At 38.4% G+C, this 15,908-nt stretch overlaps 1 protein-coding gene across 18 annotated transcripts in view; it reads left to right on the top strand.

Annotated features, from left to right (window-relative positions):
* Positions 1 to 250: 250 nt before the first annotated feature.
* NAA16 (N(alpha)-acetyltransferase 16, NatA auxiliary subunit) overlaps positions 251 to 15,908 on the top strand; it is a 75,389-nt gene continuing 59,731 nt past the window's right edge. For 3 of the 18 annotated variants that reach the window (XR_003252362.1, XR_003252364.1, XR_003252363.1), the window contains exons 1-3: positions 254 to 390; positions 11,617 to 11,701; positions 13,954 to 14,058. Coding sequence is in view for 12 of the 18 variants with exons in the window: in XM_026058934.1 (XP_025914719.1) it covers positions 361 to 390; positions 11,617 to 11,701; positions 13,954 to 14,058 (220 nt within the window). In the remaining 6 variants the exon portion in view is untranslated. Of the gene's footprint in view, positions 391 to 2,441; positions 2,543 to 3,798; positions 4,102 to 5,469; positions 5,539 to 6,177; positions 6,196 to 11,616; positions 11,702 to 11,885; positions 11,968 to 13,953; positions 14,059 to 15,908 lie in introns of those variants that run through there. The other 15 variants (XM_026058934.1, XM_026058935.1, XR_003252365.1 and 12 more) reach the window with 13 other exon arrangements.

The raw sequence follows: 15,908 nt of genomic DNA on the forward strand, positions 1-15,908 counted from the left end.
CCGCCGCGGCTCCGCTCTGCCTTCGCCGTCCCTCCCCCTGCGCGGCGGCCGCGGCCCTGCCGCGGAGGCGGGCTCGGGTCCGTGCCGGAGCCGGTCTTGCGGGCGGCTGGAAAAGCGGGCTCGGGGAGAGCCGCTTTCCCGCCCCGGGCTGCGCTAGGGGCTGCTGCGCTGCGGGCAGCGCTCGCCTCGTGCTCTTGCGACCGTGCTCAGGAGGGCTGGAGCAGACCTCAAAGCACGGTGCGGGCATAGCAGGACCGAGTCTCTGCTAAGTTGCTCTCCATAGGAACTTCCTTTCCAGTAAGGATGTCCCTTTTACTAGATTAAAGCTGTTTCACTAGGAAGTCTGAAGTGTAGCTGAAGATGTCTGGCAGTTTAACTTATCCTGACTCTGTAAGTCCTTTCAAAAAGCTTTCTCAACTCTTGCATGCGGAGTTGCAGCAGCCCAGCTAAGTGGTTGGCATAGGGTGCTTCACCTCTTAGACTTTATGGTGCAAGGACGCTTAGCGTTTATGAGGTAACTTAGAAGAAAGAAATCATTTTGACTATAACTTTCTACTTAATCACTTTTTTTTTAATGCTGCCTCTTTTCAAGGAAGTCTAAAAGGGGGGGGGGGAAGCTTTTTGAGTGTCTGAGTGATACTAATGGAGTCCCAGCCTCAATAAACTTAAGGATTTTTATGCCAATTTGCCTTTCCGGGACAGAGGAGGTCTGTGCAGCACAATGGTAAAATGTTGGCCTATGCTAATTCCTTTAGTTATATCAGAACTTGTTAGGTTAGTTTCAGTAATTTTGTAGGTAAGAGATGAGCATTTTAACTTCAGGAAGCTGAACTCAAAACAAAGAGCATATGTAAGCTTCAGTACTCTGTATGTGGCTGGTGCACTTCAGCAGGTGCTTTGGAGTGCTTTTCTTTTGCTGGCTTTGGGTAGTATGTAGATTTTTAAAGATTTAATAGTGCTTAATGGTGATTTGTTGCTTACTGCATGCTTATGGTATGCATCTTAGTAAGTCATTCTAGTGCTCCTCTTTCTCTCTGCTAAAAATAAATTACTAATTTTAGAACAGTTAAGTGATTATTCTTGTTAGTAGCAAACAAGTTCACAGTAGCAATCACTTCTAACTTTTTAAAATGATAAATATAAGAGCTTTTTTAGAAGATCATATTCTAGACAACCTCTTCTTTCTTGTATTGCACAGTGAACCAAACATAGCTGCTTAGGTGAGGAAAAGGAGGTAAATATAACTTCACTGAAGCTCATATGGAAATGTACTTGCTTTCTAAAGCCTTCTGAAGAGTTAACTGATGTGCTATGCTGTGGCTAGTCACTGTTCCTAAAGTGTTAAACTTTTGCTTGTTCATATGTCACTTCATATACTTCTTGAAACTTAGCTTCTTACTACTTATTAGCTTTGACTTTTTCATGGCTATCTCTTCCTGGAATAGTAGTGTCTACATAGTCCAAATCCAACCTTTGGGTTGGATGACATGTTTAAGAATATTATAGTGCAGTAATACAGCATGTAGTGCTAAAGCCTATTCTGTGATCAAAGCAGCTTTTGCCTACTTTAGCACTGCCAGAATACTTGAAATGACTGGAGATGCAATGGGCATTTTAGAAATCAACAAAATACTGTGAATGTGGGAGGCTGTATAACAGAACTTTACAAGCATGTAATGATTTAATCACTTGGAACAGATGTGAGGTAACTGGGTTAACATATTAAGTCTAAGTATTTTTATAAACACTTTGCAGAGAATTAGCAGTTATGAAATGGGAAACACAAAGGTTCAGAGATCACGAGAATTACTTGGGAGTTGCTCATTGGGTGTGTATGTGTATATATACATATATGAGAGAGGTTATTAACGGTCTGAACAAGATGCCTAAATAATAGTGAACCCAGCTTACACAGAGCTAGCATGGCCTCAGGGAGTTCAGTGTGAGCTGTGAAATCTCAAGAAGCTGGGTGAGTAGTGTTTAACATTAGTTTGCATGTCTGCATGCTTGGCAGTACTTGAACAAGCTGACTTAAAACTAGCTGTGATGTGATTACATAAGTAGTGCCATTGAAGCATAGGTGAAACTCTAGCATGTAGGTAATAGTTCTTGTTTCTGTGTATGGCTGTAAGAGGTAGTGCTAGAGCTCTTCTCTGTTACTGTCTTAACTTCCAGATCTGTTTGTCTTTTAAACCTTGCTTCCACTCTTCTGTGGGTTTTTTTTTCTTAGGCTAAGTGCTCTTGCACTGGAAGCTGTTATCTTGCTTACAGGTGTGACATTGCTTGGAAGGGAGAGGCTGACCAACTTCAAGCTCCCTTCTGCTTCACTTCCCAGTCTTGCACAAGGCATGGAGGAAGTGTTCAGAAACTTCCTGGCTCTTCCTTTTACGGGAAGAGAGAAAGGCATCCAAAAAGGCTTAATACAGGAATACTTCCCACCTCCCCCCCCCCACACACACTTAAAAAGCAGGCTTCAGCTATAGTTGAGCTTCTGTGACTGTTTTTTTAAGGAAATGGGACAGACTGGATCTAAAACAAACAGGTATGTACGGTAACTCAAGTGTTTCTTGGTAATGCTGGAGTTTGGTAACTTGCATTTGGTGTCTACTTCTATTAAGTTTAGGGAGATCTTTTATTTTGCATATCTGAGTAGGTTTTAAGTTTGCCTTCAAGGATATTTCCGTTTATGTAACTTTAACTTTTCTGTTTGAGAACCCAGATTACAAACTATATCTCACCTTAAAAATAGGTTTAAGAAATCAAACTAAATCTAATAGAATGAAATCAACTCTATTTAGACAGACTATGATAGCAGTCCATCACAGTGGCTCAGAGGAAAGCAGTGGCTTAGTTGTCCAGACTTTTTCTTTTAAGAACAGGTAACTGTCTTGTAATGACTGGTGGTGTCTGCCCTGTACCATGTCCCTGTATTTGTTCCATGTTTAATACAACTGTGGATAGTATCATGCATTTAAATAACTGATCATTTGATTTCTTAATGAATTCCATATATTACTGTTATGTAAAAAGAGGTTTGTTTCTTTAGTTGCAAATATGTTTCCCTTAAGGAAAGGATAGTCTGTTAATATTTCATTTTGTTACAAGGGAGGTAAGTCACAGTACCCTTTCAGATGCAAGGCATCATTCTTGCTGATTTGGAAGAATAGTTTAGCCATTACTCCCTTTGACTTTAAGTCCCCRAAACCTGCAAGAATATCATTTTGTAGCAATAACTTGTTGCTTTCTTAGTTCATTGAGGCATATATTCTTCACATTTTTGTGAAGAAAACTTAAATGATCTAATGTGCCCTCTCTCTCTTGAGGAATTACTTGCCTGCTGTCTATTGTCCCAGATTCTACAGTACTCTTAGCAGATTCTTTCTCAGATAAGTCATGTATACAAGTGTTTGTAGGAGATGATGCAATTAATTCCTATGCATTAAACTGTAACAGTTTTCATTTTATTTCATGAAATAATAATGGCTTGTAAGCATGCAAATAAGCAGTTTCCTGGTGTGGGGAGTTGCTAAACTATTAAACTCAATGATTAGGAAGGTATGGTGCTATGCTAACTAATGTCTCACAAGGTGGATGAGTAACAGAGCTGAGGTAGCCGTCGTAATCTGGGGTAGTGGATGTTTGAAATCTAACAAATCAGTTCCTTTAAAAATAGAGCTGTCACTAAACTCTGTTGTAACTAATAAGCCTGTTGATTTGGGTACAGTTGCTACTTGTGTTGTTGGAGGGGGATAGCATAGGAAGAATGCAGCCTGTTTTCTTGATAATAACTTTTGAAAGGGTTGCTGAAGGTAGCTGGCAAACTGCAGACTGATAGAATTGCACGGGATATACCCAATCATCTCTTTATCTATAGGTCTAGCAGTAAGACAGCATGAATCTTGATAAGGGAAAATCATGCCTCACAGTTGTTAGTGATTCAAGGAAGTCTAATTTGGAGAAGACTGTATCCCAAATATTCCTGTTTTAATTTGCCAGAGGAGTTCTGACTGTCATCACCCTCGAACTAGGCTTCCACTGAATGAGACTGGTTGTTTATTCATGCTGAACTTTTCTTAAGGAAAGATCCTGTATGGATAAATGGTAAGTTTTCAGAATAAAGCCCCACAAAGATTTGGCTGGAACTTTTTCTAAATTAGTTATGTAGAAGTGACAAATAGCAACATGAGTTCAGTCATACTAAGCTACTCCTGCAGCTTTTCAGACAGCCTTCACTTTTACTGCTGTAAGTATGATTTTGGAATAAATTGAATGATAGCAGGTAAAATTCCATGTAGATTCATGTGTTACGTTTGGGAATCCTAACTTACCATAGACATAGCATGAGCTCTGAGCTGAATTACTTGTAAGGGTTGTAAGGGTTGAGATTTTTAGGGAGTTGTGTTAAAACAGTTTCAGTGCGCAGCAGTTGAAAGCCATTGAATTCTAGGAATTATTCCTTCTTCTTTGGGTAGAAGAGTGCTATTGTGTCACTGTTAAAGTCCATTGTAAGCCTGTATTTGTAGCACTGTATGTATTGCTGCCCCCCTCCCCCCCCAGTTTCCTTGGAAAAGGGAGAAAAGTATGAAATGACCTTCTAAAAGGGGGAAAACCATAACAGAAGATCTTGAACTCACTAACAATTTGGAGTAGTAGGGACGTGTCTGGTTTTCTTCCAAAATGGAAACTACAGCTACCATTTACATTCTTGCTTCTAAAGTGGTGGGTTCCAAACTGGAGGAGCAGTTCTTAACAAAAGAGTAGTTAAACTCTGGAACCCCTTGCTGCAAGATGTAGTAGCTGCTAAAGTTTTAGGCACTGAATGGGATCATGGAAATAAGTTATTTAAAATTTTCTGTGTGCAAAGATGTACCCTTTGGTTCAGAGGACTGTTGAGCTGCAAATCGCTGGAGGCTGAGAGCATTCTGGAGAGAGCTGTAATAATGCTTGTTTTATGAATAAGCCTCTCCCTGTGCATCTGCCACTGTACCTTGCCTCTTATGGTGGCCTGTGTCAGGTGTGCCTCTGGCCTGATCTTTTACAATTCACACAATTCTCTTAGTTTGTAATCTGAACCACTGTATGAAATCTTCTATGGAATGTTGTGATGGGGTTAGCCTTTTAGGCTTGCATCAGCATTTGCCTTGAGCTTGTTTTAAGGTGTCTAATTAAAAGCTTAACCTTTAAAACCTGAGTTTTATACATGTGTATGTATCAGGTCCCCCAAAACACTGTTCACATTGATAGTTTCATTTACTCTAACTACTCACAGATGCAGTTCCCATAGCTTTTGGAGCACCTGCTCAATTTGAGTTCTTGCTAGTCAAATTGCAGTTTCATCCTAGGAGATGCAGCAGATTGAGTAGATGTACCAAAGAGACCAAACTGCAAATTAAAAACCAGTATAAAATGCATGATGAGACTATGACTTGTCAGATTTCTAATGTTGCTGCTATGGTTTCTATTTTGCAGAGGCATAGACGTATTCATGAATTGCAGAGAAGCTCTACTAACTCAGTGTGAGGAAGCTACAGATGCTAAGTACTTGTAGAAAGCTCTTTCTTACTAAATGATCTCTGTATTGTTTCTGCTTCTTTGCTTAAAGCAAAGGATATCCTAGGGATTCAAGTTTTATTTAATGTATGTGTACAGCACAGAGTAGATCTTAATTTAAGGCAAATATTTTAATAAACAGATTCTCCCTCCTCTCCTCTGCCCCCCCCCCAAAGGGGCATAGTTTATAGGGCTGCTGAAAAGTATCCCTGATAAAAAAAATTCTGGAACAACATTTGCTTATCGTACACATTCAATATGATAATAAACACAATTTCAGCTTTATTCTGCCAACAGAGTGGAATACATGCAATAGCTACAACGGTTATTGTACAGAATACGGGTGGAAATATGAAATCTGTTTTGTGTAATCTGTATGTTTGAACTTTAATCAGCAAAAAAGCTAATTAAGGGAAAGAAGGTTCTCATGTACAGAGAGTTGTGATAGTAAAAGCTTAGATGTTACAATTACATTAGAACTGTGATGACCAAAATATTACCACTATGTCTGATGTTGGCCACTTGTTTTGCACCACCACGTGTGGCCTGGGACTCATCACTTCTGCATGGCCAAGTCCCCAGATTTGGGGCGGGGTGACCTATGTGGCCTGTACATTTTCTCAATTGAAGTGAGAAGGGCTGGAGGTAGGTTGGCTTCCTCTTTATTTCAGCTAATGAGGTTAAATGCTTTCACCAGCAAAGTAGGAGTGGCACTGCATGTATGAAATATCAGTTGGGTTTGGGGTGTGGGGAGAAGAATATGTTGATACTATGACAGAGTTGTCACGGGACAAGGCATCTAGAATGCTGTGAGAATGGGAAAGTCATACTGATAGCCTTGTTCTTATCCTCCCTGAACTGAAATCCCCCCTCAAACTGATTCTTTCTTTTTTTTTCCATCCTTTCAAACATCAGCAAGCTGAAATCAGTATGGAGGGGCAGTTGCTGTTCAGAGAATAAACTAACTTTGGAGGCAGAGATCCCTAGCCTCCTAAGTTTAATAGTATCATGGCAATTTTGCTTCCTACATCAGTATTGCTAAATATCAAAATGTTTCATGATGCAAAGAACATTTCCACCACAAATACTGATTTCTTTCAGAAGTKAATTGGATATCAAAATCAAACAAGATTGTGTCAGACATTGCTATCAGGCTAATGAATAACTTAGCAAACATTTATTAGCATACAAACAATATTTATTGAGTTTTACCTAAAACCTGATTAATGTACTTATCTAAGAAATTTCATGAACTGTAGTGCAAAGTATTCAATTGCCTGTTAGATGCAAAACACATTGCTTTGTGGATATGCAGTAGAACAAGGAAGGTTTCTTAAAAGGTTCAAGTGTTAAATTTCAATTAAGAGGAGGAACACTGACAGTATGCTGATGCTTCTGTGTTGATTGTGACTGGTTTTGATCAGAAAAGCATGTTAGAGTTGAACAGCCCTTAAATACTTGTCAGATAGCTTCCAGTAAAAGATACTGATCAGAATGGCAGTCAGTGGTAGGGTGTGTGTGTTTTCTTTTTTTTTTCTTCTTATTTATTGTTAAACTTAATCACCATTGCAGCTTGGACAGATTTCCAGTGCTACTGGCTTTCAGCATTCTTTCTGTGCCATGTCAAGAGATGGCAAACAATTTTTTTCAATTACAGTAGCATTATTAAAGAAAACTTCACTTTCTCACCATGAGACTGGTCCCAAACTTCTTACTTGCAGCTTGATTACAGCCAGAAACCATCTCAAACGATGTCAAGCTATTAAAATATTTAAGTTGATCAAGGAAGCTTGGTTGCTGTGCTTAATGCTGCTATTTGGTTTGATGAAAAACCTGTCCTAATTCTTTGAATGTAATGTTACATTTTTATTTGGCTTTCACATGGAAGTGGGAGTTGTTGCTGAAATAATGCCACTTCACATTCAGAAGCCTGAGGGTTGGAGAGTGAAGGGAAATTAGTTATGACAACTGCAACCCTGTTTGAGTAGCCAGTAGAGGTTACTACTTTGGATGGCTTCTGAAAATCCCCTTAAGTAGGTGTTAATGTGCGAGGGGCATAATGAGATGTTCTTCAGCTCTAAAACTGCTGATCTATGTATTAAACTTTAACATGTTGAAAACATAACAGTTCTCTCAATAAAAGACTGAAGTGACAAATGTTTTGTCCAGTGAGGTGTAAAGTCTGTAAACATAGGTACTATCCTAGTTTTGCAAATAGTTAAGCATAATTTACATATGAATAGCGTACAGAATTAAGCAGTGGTACATGAAGTCATTTTGTTTGTGAGTAACCTTAAAGAGCCATTCAAAGCCCCAATTCTGTTAATATTTATCTAGGTGTAAGTTTTTTTTTTTCTTCCCCCTGTTTAAAAGAAGGTGATGTATTATAAAAATTTAACTGGAATTTATGAATTGTAAAACCTTAAGTAGGAAAAGCAAAGCAGTGCAAGTTAGTTTTAAATCTCTTCTTGCTCTAAATTGTCGTATCCTTCTTAAAAAATTTTTTTAACTTTATAGTTACTTCCTGGAGGTTGTGCTGTTTGATGTCTAGTTTGTTGCCTACAGCAATATATACAGAATGATGTCTAGCTTAGCTGTATAGCAAAGTCTGCAAGCAGATTTTTATCTTTAGGTTAGTGCTGGAAAAAGGGAATAAACCAAGATGAGACATTTGCTAAAGGAAGTAACATCCTTCCTGAAACATCTGGTAGCATAAGTGTTAGATGATATTTTAGCCTTGCCAAAAGCTTCCTTTGAGATTTCAGGCGTGTAAGAATTAAAGCCAAAGCACAAATGTTTAGCAGGAAATTATTGCCATAAAAGGCCTCACATTAAGCACAACAGAGAAAGCTGTTTCTAAAAATCCAGCATATTAGCTTGAAATTCTAATGCATCAAAAAACATAATTCAATGGGACTGCTGTAAATGAATACACTTAAGCTATATTTGTCCTGATTAGTATACAACTTGAGAATACGTAACAGAGCCATCAGGTTTCTCAGGAAATTCCCTTCTGTACTACAAAATGGAACAGCATCATGTGGCCTTAAACTCTGGTCTACTGTAAACAAGTTACAGGTGGAGCATGATGTGCTCGTACACTGTTGTCTGACAGACAGAAATTTAAAAGCAGTTCTTTGTCTAAGTTTAGACACATTGAGAAGTCTTGGGTTTTAATGCAGCTAAATCTGCAAGCCTTTCAATATATCTGTATATATTGATGATGACCATAAAATAACTTGTATTGCTTAGCAGAGTCTTGGAAGGGGGAAGGTTACCAGCTAACATCCGCAGTTATTTCTGGAATAGATGTGGGCTGAGAAGTCACCTTTTGACTGACCAATAAGACTATACCATAAGCAGTGGAATAAATTAAGTCAGGTTTTGTACTGATTTATTCTGTTTTTCTGTAGTCTGCTCCTCTCTTGTGATAACACAAGTTCCTCTTCTGTCTGGTAACCACCAGCTGGACAAGAGATGTTATATTCTGTGACAGGTTTTGAGCTAACCTGTTTGTTCATTGACAAGTATGAGTATGCTGATTATCTAACCAGCAAACCAAACAACAGTATGTGTTGAGCTCATGCTTTTCTCTCAGTGAAGAGCATTAACTTCTCTCTTCTATCCATCTGTTAGCCTTTGGAAAATGTGTGGTTTTGCTTGTTTTCCAAAAGTCTCAAATTTGGTTATAACTGTATAGTAGGTTCAAAAATCATTAGGTAGTGTGGGGCAAACTAAGCTCTAAACTGCTCTAAGTAGCATTTTTTTTTAACTTACTGATATTTGGGTTTATAATCAAGGTGTTGATTGGAACATGAGACCAAGCACAACGGTACTGAAGACTAACCCTCTTTCAAATGCTATTACTGTATGTTTTGCTCAAATTGTACCTACTTAAAATAACTTTCTAGGTGCTCAGTTCTTGTTCTAGGCCAAGAGGGAATGCCTTTTAGAGAGAGGAAAAAAAGGTCAGAATAAGGATAATACCTCTAACTTCCTCAAATAGTTAATCAGTCTTAAGTATACTCTTGAGCCAAATAGCTTCTGTTGTATGGTTAAGCATCACTGTGTATTTTGAGTTTCACTCAATGTTGCAAGAATTGTAGGAACATGGATGAATGGTCACTGTTTGTTAATTTTTTTTTAATACATACCTGAATAAACTTAAAGCATACTGAAAGCATTGTCAGTAATGTCTCAAGACTTTTTTTTTTAAATGACACTTGGCGTCTTATGAAGGGGAGAATTTTCCCCTCTTTGCCCCTCCCCTAGAGAGGTCTCCAAGTTTGCATCCTGAGTTGTTTCAGATGAAGATAGGAAACTAGTTCTCTCTCTCTCTCTTTTTTTTTTTTCTGTTATTGTCTAAATGTTAATTGCCATAGCATAATGGTAGTTGTCTCTGGGAATCTCTGTCCATACTGCCAAAAGTCAATCAGACAAGGCACTGAGCAACCTGATCTAATGTCAAGGTTAGCCCTCTTTGTTTCGAGGGGGAATTTAGGTGATGTCCAAAGGTTCCTGCCAACCTAGACTATACAATGATTTAGTCTCCAGTTAATCATGGTTAACTGAAAGTGCCTTGAGTTTTAGACAGAGTCTAAACTCTCTGCAGTTTAGCTCCTTACCGTGCACTGTGGGAAAGGATTCTTGTTTTGCTACCTTAGCTAGTTATCCAAAAGTGAGCATAGGCATATCTCTGTACTGCTGATACCCTGGTAGCAATTATTATGGCTGCAAAGAAGTTACTACACGACGCATTTGTTTAACTTAAGTAGCCTTTGACTCCGAGGAGCCTGTTAAAGCAACTGACTCCTAAGACCTGTGCCATGCTGAAGCCTGTATCTGAAGAAAGCAAATGTTGCCTGTTTTCAGCTAATATTTGGATAGCCACTGAATTGAGGAATCTAGCTCATTATCATAATATCTGTTGAATTCTAAGTATGTGAGGGGACAGTGGCTTTGAAATGTCTTTTTGTATGTGTACTTCTAAATAGATTTTACTTCTGTCCCAGAAGATTGATTGGAGTGGAAGTGATCTAGTAGAGAGCATTAATGATCTGAATTACTTATCTGAAAAAACAGTTTCTGTTTGGAAGAGCTGTCTAAATTTGAACAGGACAACACACTGTATTTGCTTAAAGTGATGCCAATTTAAGTCTGTATTTTTTTTTTTTGTTGTAGCTTTCCTTCGGGAAAAGAAATGTGAGCATGACTTAAATGACCTTAAATCACTTTTGTGCTTACTAATATAAGTATGCCTTTAACTGGTTTAAGTAAACTTATTTTTAAAAATGGTCAACTATAGTGTTTAGTAATTAGTCCTAAATGACACAAACCTGGCAGACTTCTAATGAGCTGATTTCTTTCCTTAGAAGTAAGGGCGCCTGGGTTCACAAGGACTTTTTTCCTTGTTTCCCACACTGGAATGGCATTGTTTTTTTTAAATCTATTGATCATGTAAGTTGACATTGGCTGTATTATTATTCCAGCTAGTAGCTAACTCATTAATACCCTGGTGAATTCTCCCTCCCTCCGTATATGGCTTTCCTGAGGTCACAAATAGACCTATCTTACTTCATGGTTTCTTTTTTCTTGAAAAAGTCTGCATGGGAGACAGTATTCCCTCTGAGGCTTCTTACTCTGAGAAGTTTAGGTCAGTGAAATGGGATGTTGAGAGGAATGTCTGGATTCCTTAAGCCTCTGAATCTTCTCAAAAGTTCTGTTGAATCAAGCTCTCTGTCTTGGATTTCCATTTCAAAGTAAAGACACTTCTACTTGTCCTTCCTATTCCTATTGTAAAAGAGTTTCTGACTTGTTACCTACCAAGAGTTAGATTTCAGCAGAGACTATGAGGTAGAGCATTAGCCACAAGTAAATGAAGGCAGATACTGTTGTGAATGCTAAAGAGAGGCAATGTAATATGAATAGTCATTCAACTGGCACTCATTAGTGATCTAATTGCTGGTACCTTACTGAAAGAACTACTGCATTTGTACTAGTATGTTAAGATACTGTTTTCTAAAAGCGTTTCAGTAATTGTAACCCTTTTTTTTTTCCACCCCCCAGAAATGCTATGAACAAAAACAATACAAAAATGGACTCAAGTTCTGCAAGATGATCCTCTCTAACCCGAAGTTTGCTGAACATGGAGGTAACTGCAGACCTCAAGAGACCTCCCCCCCCCCTTCTCCCTGTCATGAGTTTAAATATACAGTCAGCCTATTCCATAGTACTGGGAAAGAAAGGATCCTTTCACTGAGTATGATTCTGTCCTTAAGATTGAATAATACTCTGGATTTCAGTCTTGATGTATTCAGACTAAGTCTCTGTGTTAGCTCATAGCCTGAAGCACTCGTGTATGATGGGATGGTGAAGATCAAAATATATGGTGGAAGCACACTTCAGTTAAGCTTCCAAGTAAGTTGCCTTTTTAGGTTTCCAGATCAGAATGCTAGTATGTGGGTATGTTCTGTGGGTGTGTGGTTTGTTTGTTCTTTTTTTTTTTTTAAGGTGTTTTGCCAAGGAACTAAAAATCTTGCTTTCCTTGGCAAGTGAATACTTTGATTTGCAGTAGAGAAAGTTAATTCAAGTTGCTGCTTATAAGGAACACAGTTAAGTGTAATACTGTTGATGCTAAGACTTAAAGCTAAAGACAATATGGACATCCTGTTCTGATAAGTATTGCAGGAAAGTGGCTAGGAAAATGTGGCTTTTATTTTATTTTTTTTAATCTGTCAAAACTTAATCCCCCATAAGATACTCTAGTCCTGGCGTGTTATGGGGTTTCCATTACTTGCTTCAGGAAATCTTTCCTTCTGAAACTGAATGTTGTCTGCTGTTGAAGCATTCTAACACTCTGTGTGCATGTATTCTGTCACTAAAATCATTTCAAGATTTTATGGTCAGATAGGAAAAATGTTTGTGGCTGATCCTTCTTGTTTGATTCTTCTATCAGTGCCTGCTGTTTCTTGGTTGTCTTCATTGCTTTCCTAGAGACAAAAGTATGGTATCTGAGCTTCCTCAAAGCTGCAGAGAGGCCTGCCTATCTCTGTGACCTAATGCACTTGTCTCTACTAGCACTTGCATTTTTATAACCTCTCACTATACATTTCTATGGTTTTGTCTGCTGTTGCTCTCTTAAACTTTTCCAGGACAGATAGCTCCCTTGGCAGTCCACGTATTAGTTGGGCTCTGAGCCACTAATGGCTTTGAAGCTTGGGAGCAAAGCCTGGAATGAACAGCTGAAGCAGAACTAAACCAATGAAATGATCTGATGGGAAGCTGCACTGTTGTCACACTTAGCTTCAGAGATAAGGAATTAGAAACTTCTAGTGAGAAGGTGACAAACAGATGCATTGCTGAAGTTGGTCACTTACCTCCCTGGTAGAAGGCTGAACTCCTTCACTCAGTAGGGATGCTCTTTTTCAGACTTCCAGATATTACTGGCAAGGTAATGCTCTGGCTTTTTGTATTCTTGCAGTATGTTTTTAGGATGACTTTAACAAAACAAAAAAAAACCCAAACCTTGGTTCCTTTTTTGGCTCATTGTTTACTTTAGGTATACTTTTACAGAAAATCACGTTAAGAGACAGGTCTACCCATTAAACTTCAAGCTGACCTCTTGGCTTATGACTGACCTTGAGACGATATGCCCTTTCCACTAGTATGGGGGAAAAGGTTGTAGTTGCAGGAAAGTCGGAGTACTAGGATGAAAATGTGACTAATGTACTCTTTTAGCAGAGGCCAAAAGTAAGTGATCTACTACTTAGCAGGAAAAAAAGACATGAATCTGGAATAGCTTTTGGGCGTACATGCAACTTGTTTCCCATAGTGTGCCCTGAAGAATGGTGCGGAGGAGCAATAGTCATACCACCATATCATTTGCAATCTTGTGCCTCTTTGAATACTGACAAAATCTATCAAACGTATACTTTGAGAAGGTCTTGTACCTCAAAAATAGAAGGTAATGTTACTCTTAACTAAGGCTTTATAAGCAGTCTTTTCATGGAGAAGGTGATTATGACAAAGATCTTTGTTTCTTATGGCATAATAAAACCTAATGAAAGTTTTCATGTTTTGCCTACCTTGAGCTCTAACATACAATGAAAAGCTTTCTAAAATTGCTTTGCTTATTCTTAACTGCTTTAAGAGAGTTAACCATTGTATTTCTTTAATGAAGTTTGTGTTGTCTGTGTTTGTCACAACTGTATGGTGCTCTGCCATGGTCTTTTAAGACTGATTTCAAAAAGGAAAATACTGTGTAACAATCTTCAGCTGTGCTAGGCAGCTACCCTGATCTAAAGTTATCATGTATTGGGGAACTGTGTAGCAGCTTCAAAGGATATCTGTCTTGTAGAACTGGCATATGGGAAGTCAAACGTAAGCATATGATATTTCTTACAGAGACACTGGCTATGAAAGGATTGACCTTGAACTGTTTAGGGAAGAAGGAAGAAGCATATGAATTTGTTCGTAAAGGACTTCGTAATGATGTGAAGAGTCATGTCTGTATCCTTTGTAAAACATAACCTGAGCTTTTTGCCGTGTGTTCTCACTTTTGTGTATATGATTCTGTTGCTACATCAGTACGTATTTCTGAAGTACATAATGTGGTCTATGTACACAAAATGTATATAGTGAATATTAATTTGTAATTGAATGCTTGAAATAAGGTTTTCTTTTCCTTTCTACAATTCTGTAGAATCTTTAAGAAAAATAAAATGTCTCTTAAATATAAGTGTCTCTTACTTACAAAAAGACTCTGACACTTGCTTTCTGCAGAAAACTATTTCTTGTAAAATCTGACCTTTTCTAAAGGTACATTTTTCTAGCATGGTATAAGAAATCCAGTCTAGATGTGCTATGAAAATACCTATTTTGCTACTAAGTCTTAGTGGTAGTGGTGTAGGTCTTCTGGCTTGACACATCTCTTCTAAAAGCTTGCCTTGCAGAAATGTGTACCCATGAAACACAAGAACTTTGGGAGTAGCTTCTGTTTGTTATGCCATGGCTAGGAGGCTACTTAAGATTTATATAGAATGACTAATTTGCTCTATATGCATTTCTGTTGCATGTGAAGTCTATTCAGGGGCAGACTTCCCATAAAATATTAAAGTTTTTACCATCCAAAAAAATATTTCTAATGTATCACAGTTGAAAGAAACAGTTTCTGATTGCCATCCAGTTAAGACAAAGGGTTTGCTGTTTACACTCTTCCTATATCAAACCTCCAGGGAGTTTGAGATTGGAAGGAAAAAAAAAAGCGCACATGGACATCAGGGTTACTGGAGATCTGCCATATAACAAACAAATATAACTTGTGCTTCTTGGTCTATAGGAATTTAATATGCTATATCTTGAAAGTTGAACATCTAAGGAATACCAAAGCTATTTTCATCTGTGTGTAAGAACTCTTACACCTTAAATTAGGGAGTAAAAGATTCAGGGTATGTGGGAAGAAAGCTTGAGGGTTCTGGTTCCTAAACAAAACAGCAGAGTAGGATCTATCAGCATCCCTAACTCTTGTCCAGAATCCACACTGACTCTTAAAACTGTTCAGAAGACTTGCCTGCAAATGCTGGAGGGCTCACTGGAAAAATCCGTGCTGTTTCAGTCTGATTTGGGGAGGGAGGCAGGGGGACACTTCCTTGATTTAGTCTAAAACATTGACTTTATTATGAGTTTAGTGGATTTTTATCATTGTTTTACTTATTAAATTTCTTTTACACTAAGAGGGCTACAAGGCTTTTCTGACTTCAAAGGAAGCGTAAATTCATCTGAATCCTCTTAGCCACAAATGTTCTTTTTTCAGGCTACATCCATGGTAATAGTCTGTGGAACTAGCTCTCACTTGCAAGCAAGAAGGTTAAGAACTGTTCCAGTTCTACAGAGTCCCCTCATAAGCTGTGAGGTATCCATCTGTGCAGAACCGCTTTTCTAGTGAGCAGAAGATAGCTGGCGCTGAATTAATTCTAGGCCAGGCATCCAAGGGTTGTCACAATTCTCTCAGTTGTTATCTTGGGGTATTTTAAGAAATAGCAAAACTATTCTATTCTAACACTTTAAAAACAACTGCTGTAACATCAGTGTTGCTGTCTAAATCTCAATCTCTCCTGATGGTGGGCTCTAGTATGTAGGAAGAATCAAGCGTAGAAGACAACATACTGTAGTCCATGAGGAAACTGAAGAAACTGAGATCCGAAGCTGAGCCTTTTAATAAAGGTTCCTTCTACATCATTTGCAAATGCCTGTGATCAGCCATGAAGTTCTGATGAAAGCTTGAAGCTCTCCTTATCTCCAGATAGTCTCTGATTTGCATGAGCTCAATTCTTGTCATTTGGATTAAAGGGAGAGGCTGG

The sequence above is a fragment of the Apteryx rowi genome, unplaced genomic scaffold (assembly GCF_003343035.1).
Source record: "Apteryx rowi isolate R43461 unplaced genomic scaffold, aptRow1 scaffold_150, whole genome shotgun sequence".
Taxonomy (NCBI): domain Eukaryota; kingdom Metazoa; phylum Chordata; class Aves; order Apterygiformes; family Apterygidae; genus Apteryx; species Apteryx rowi.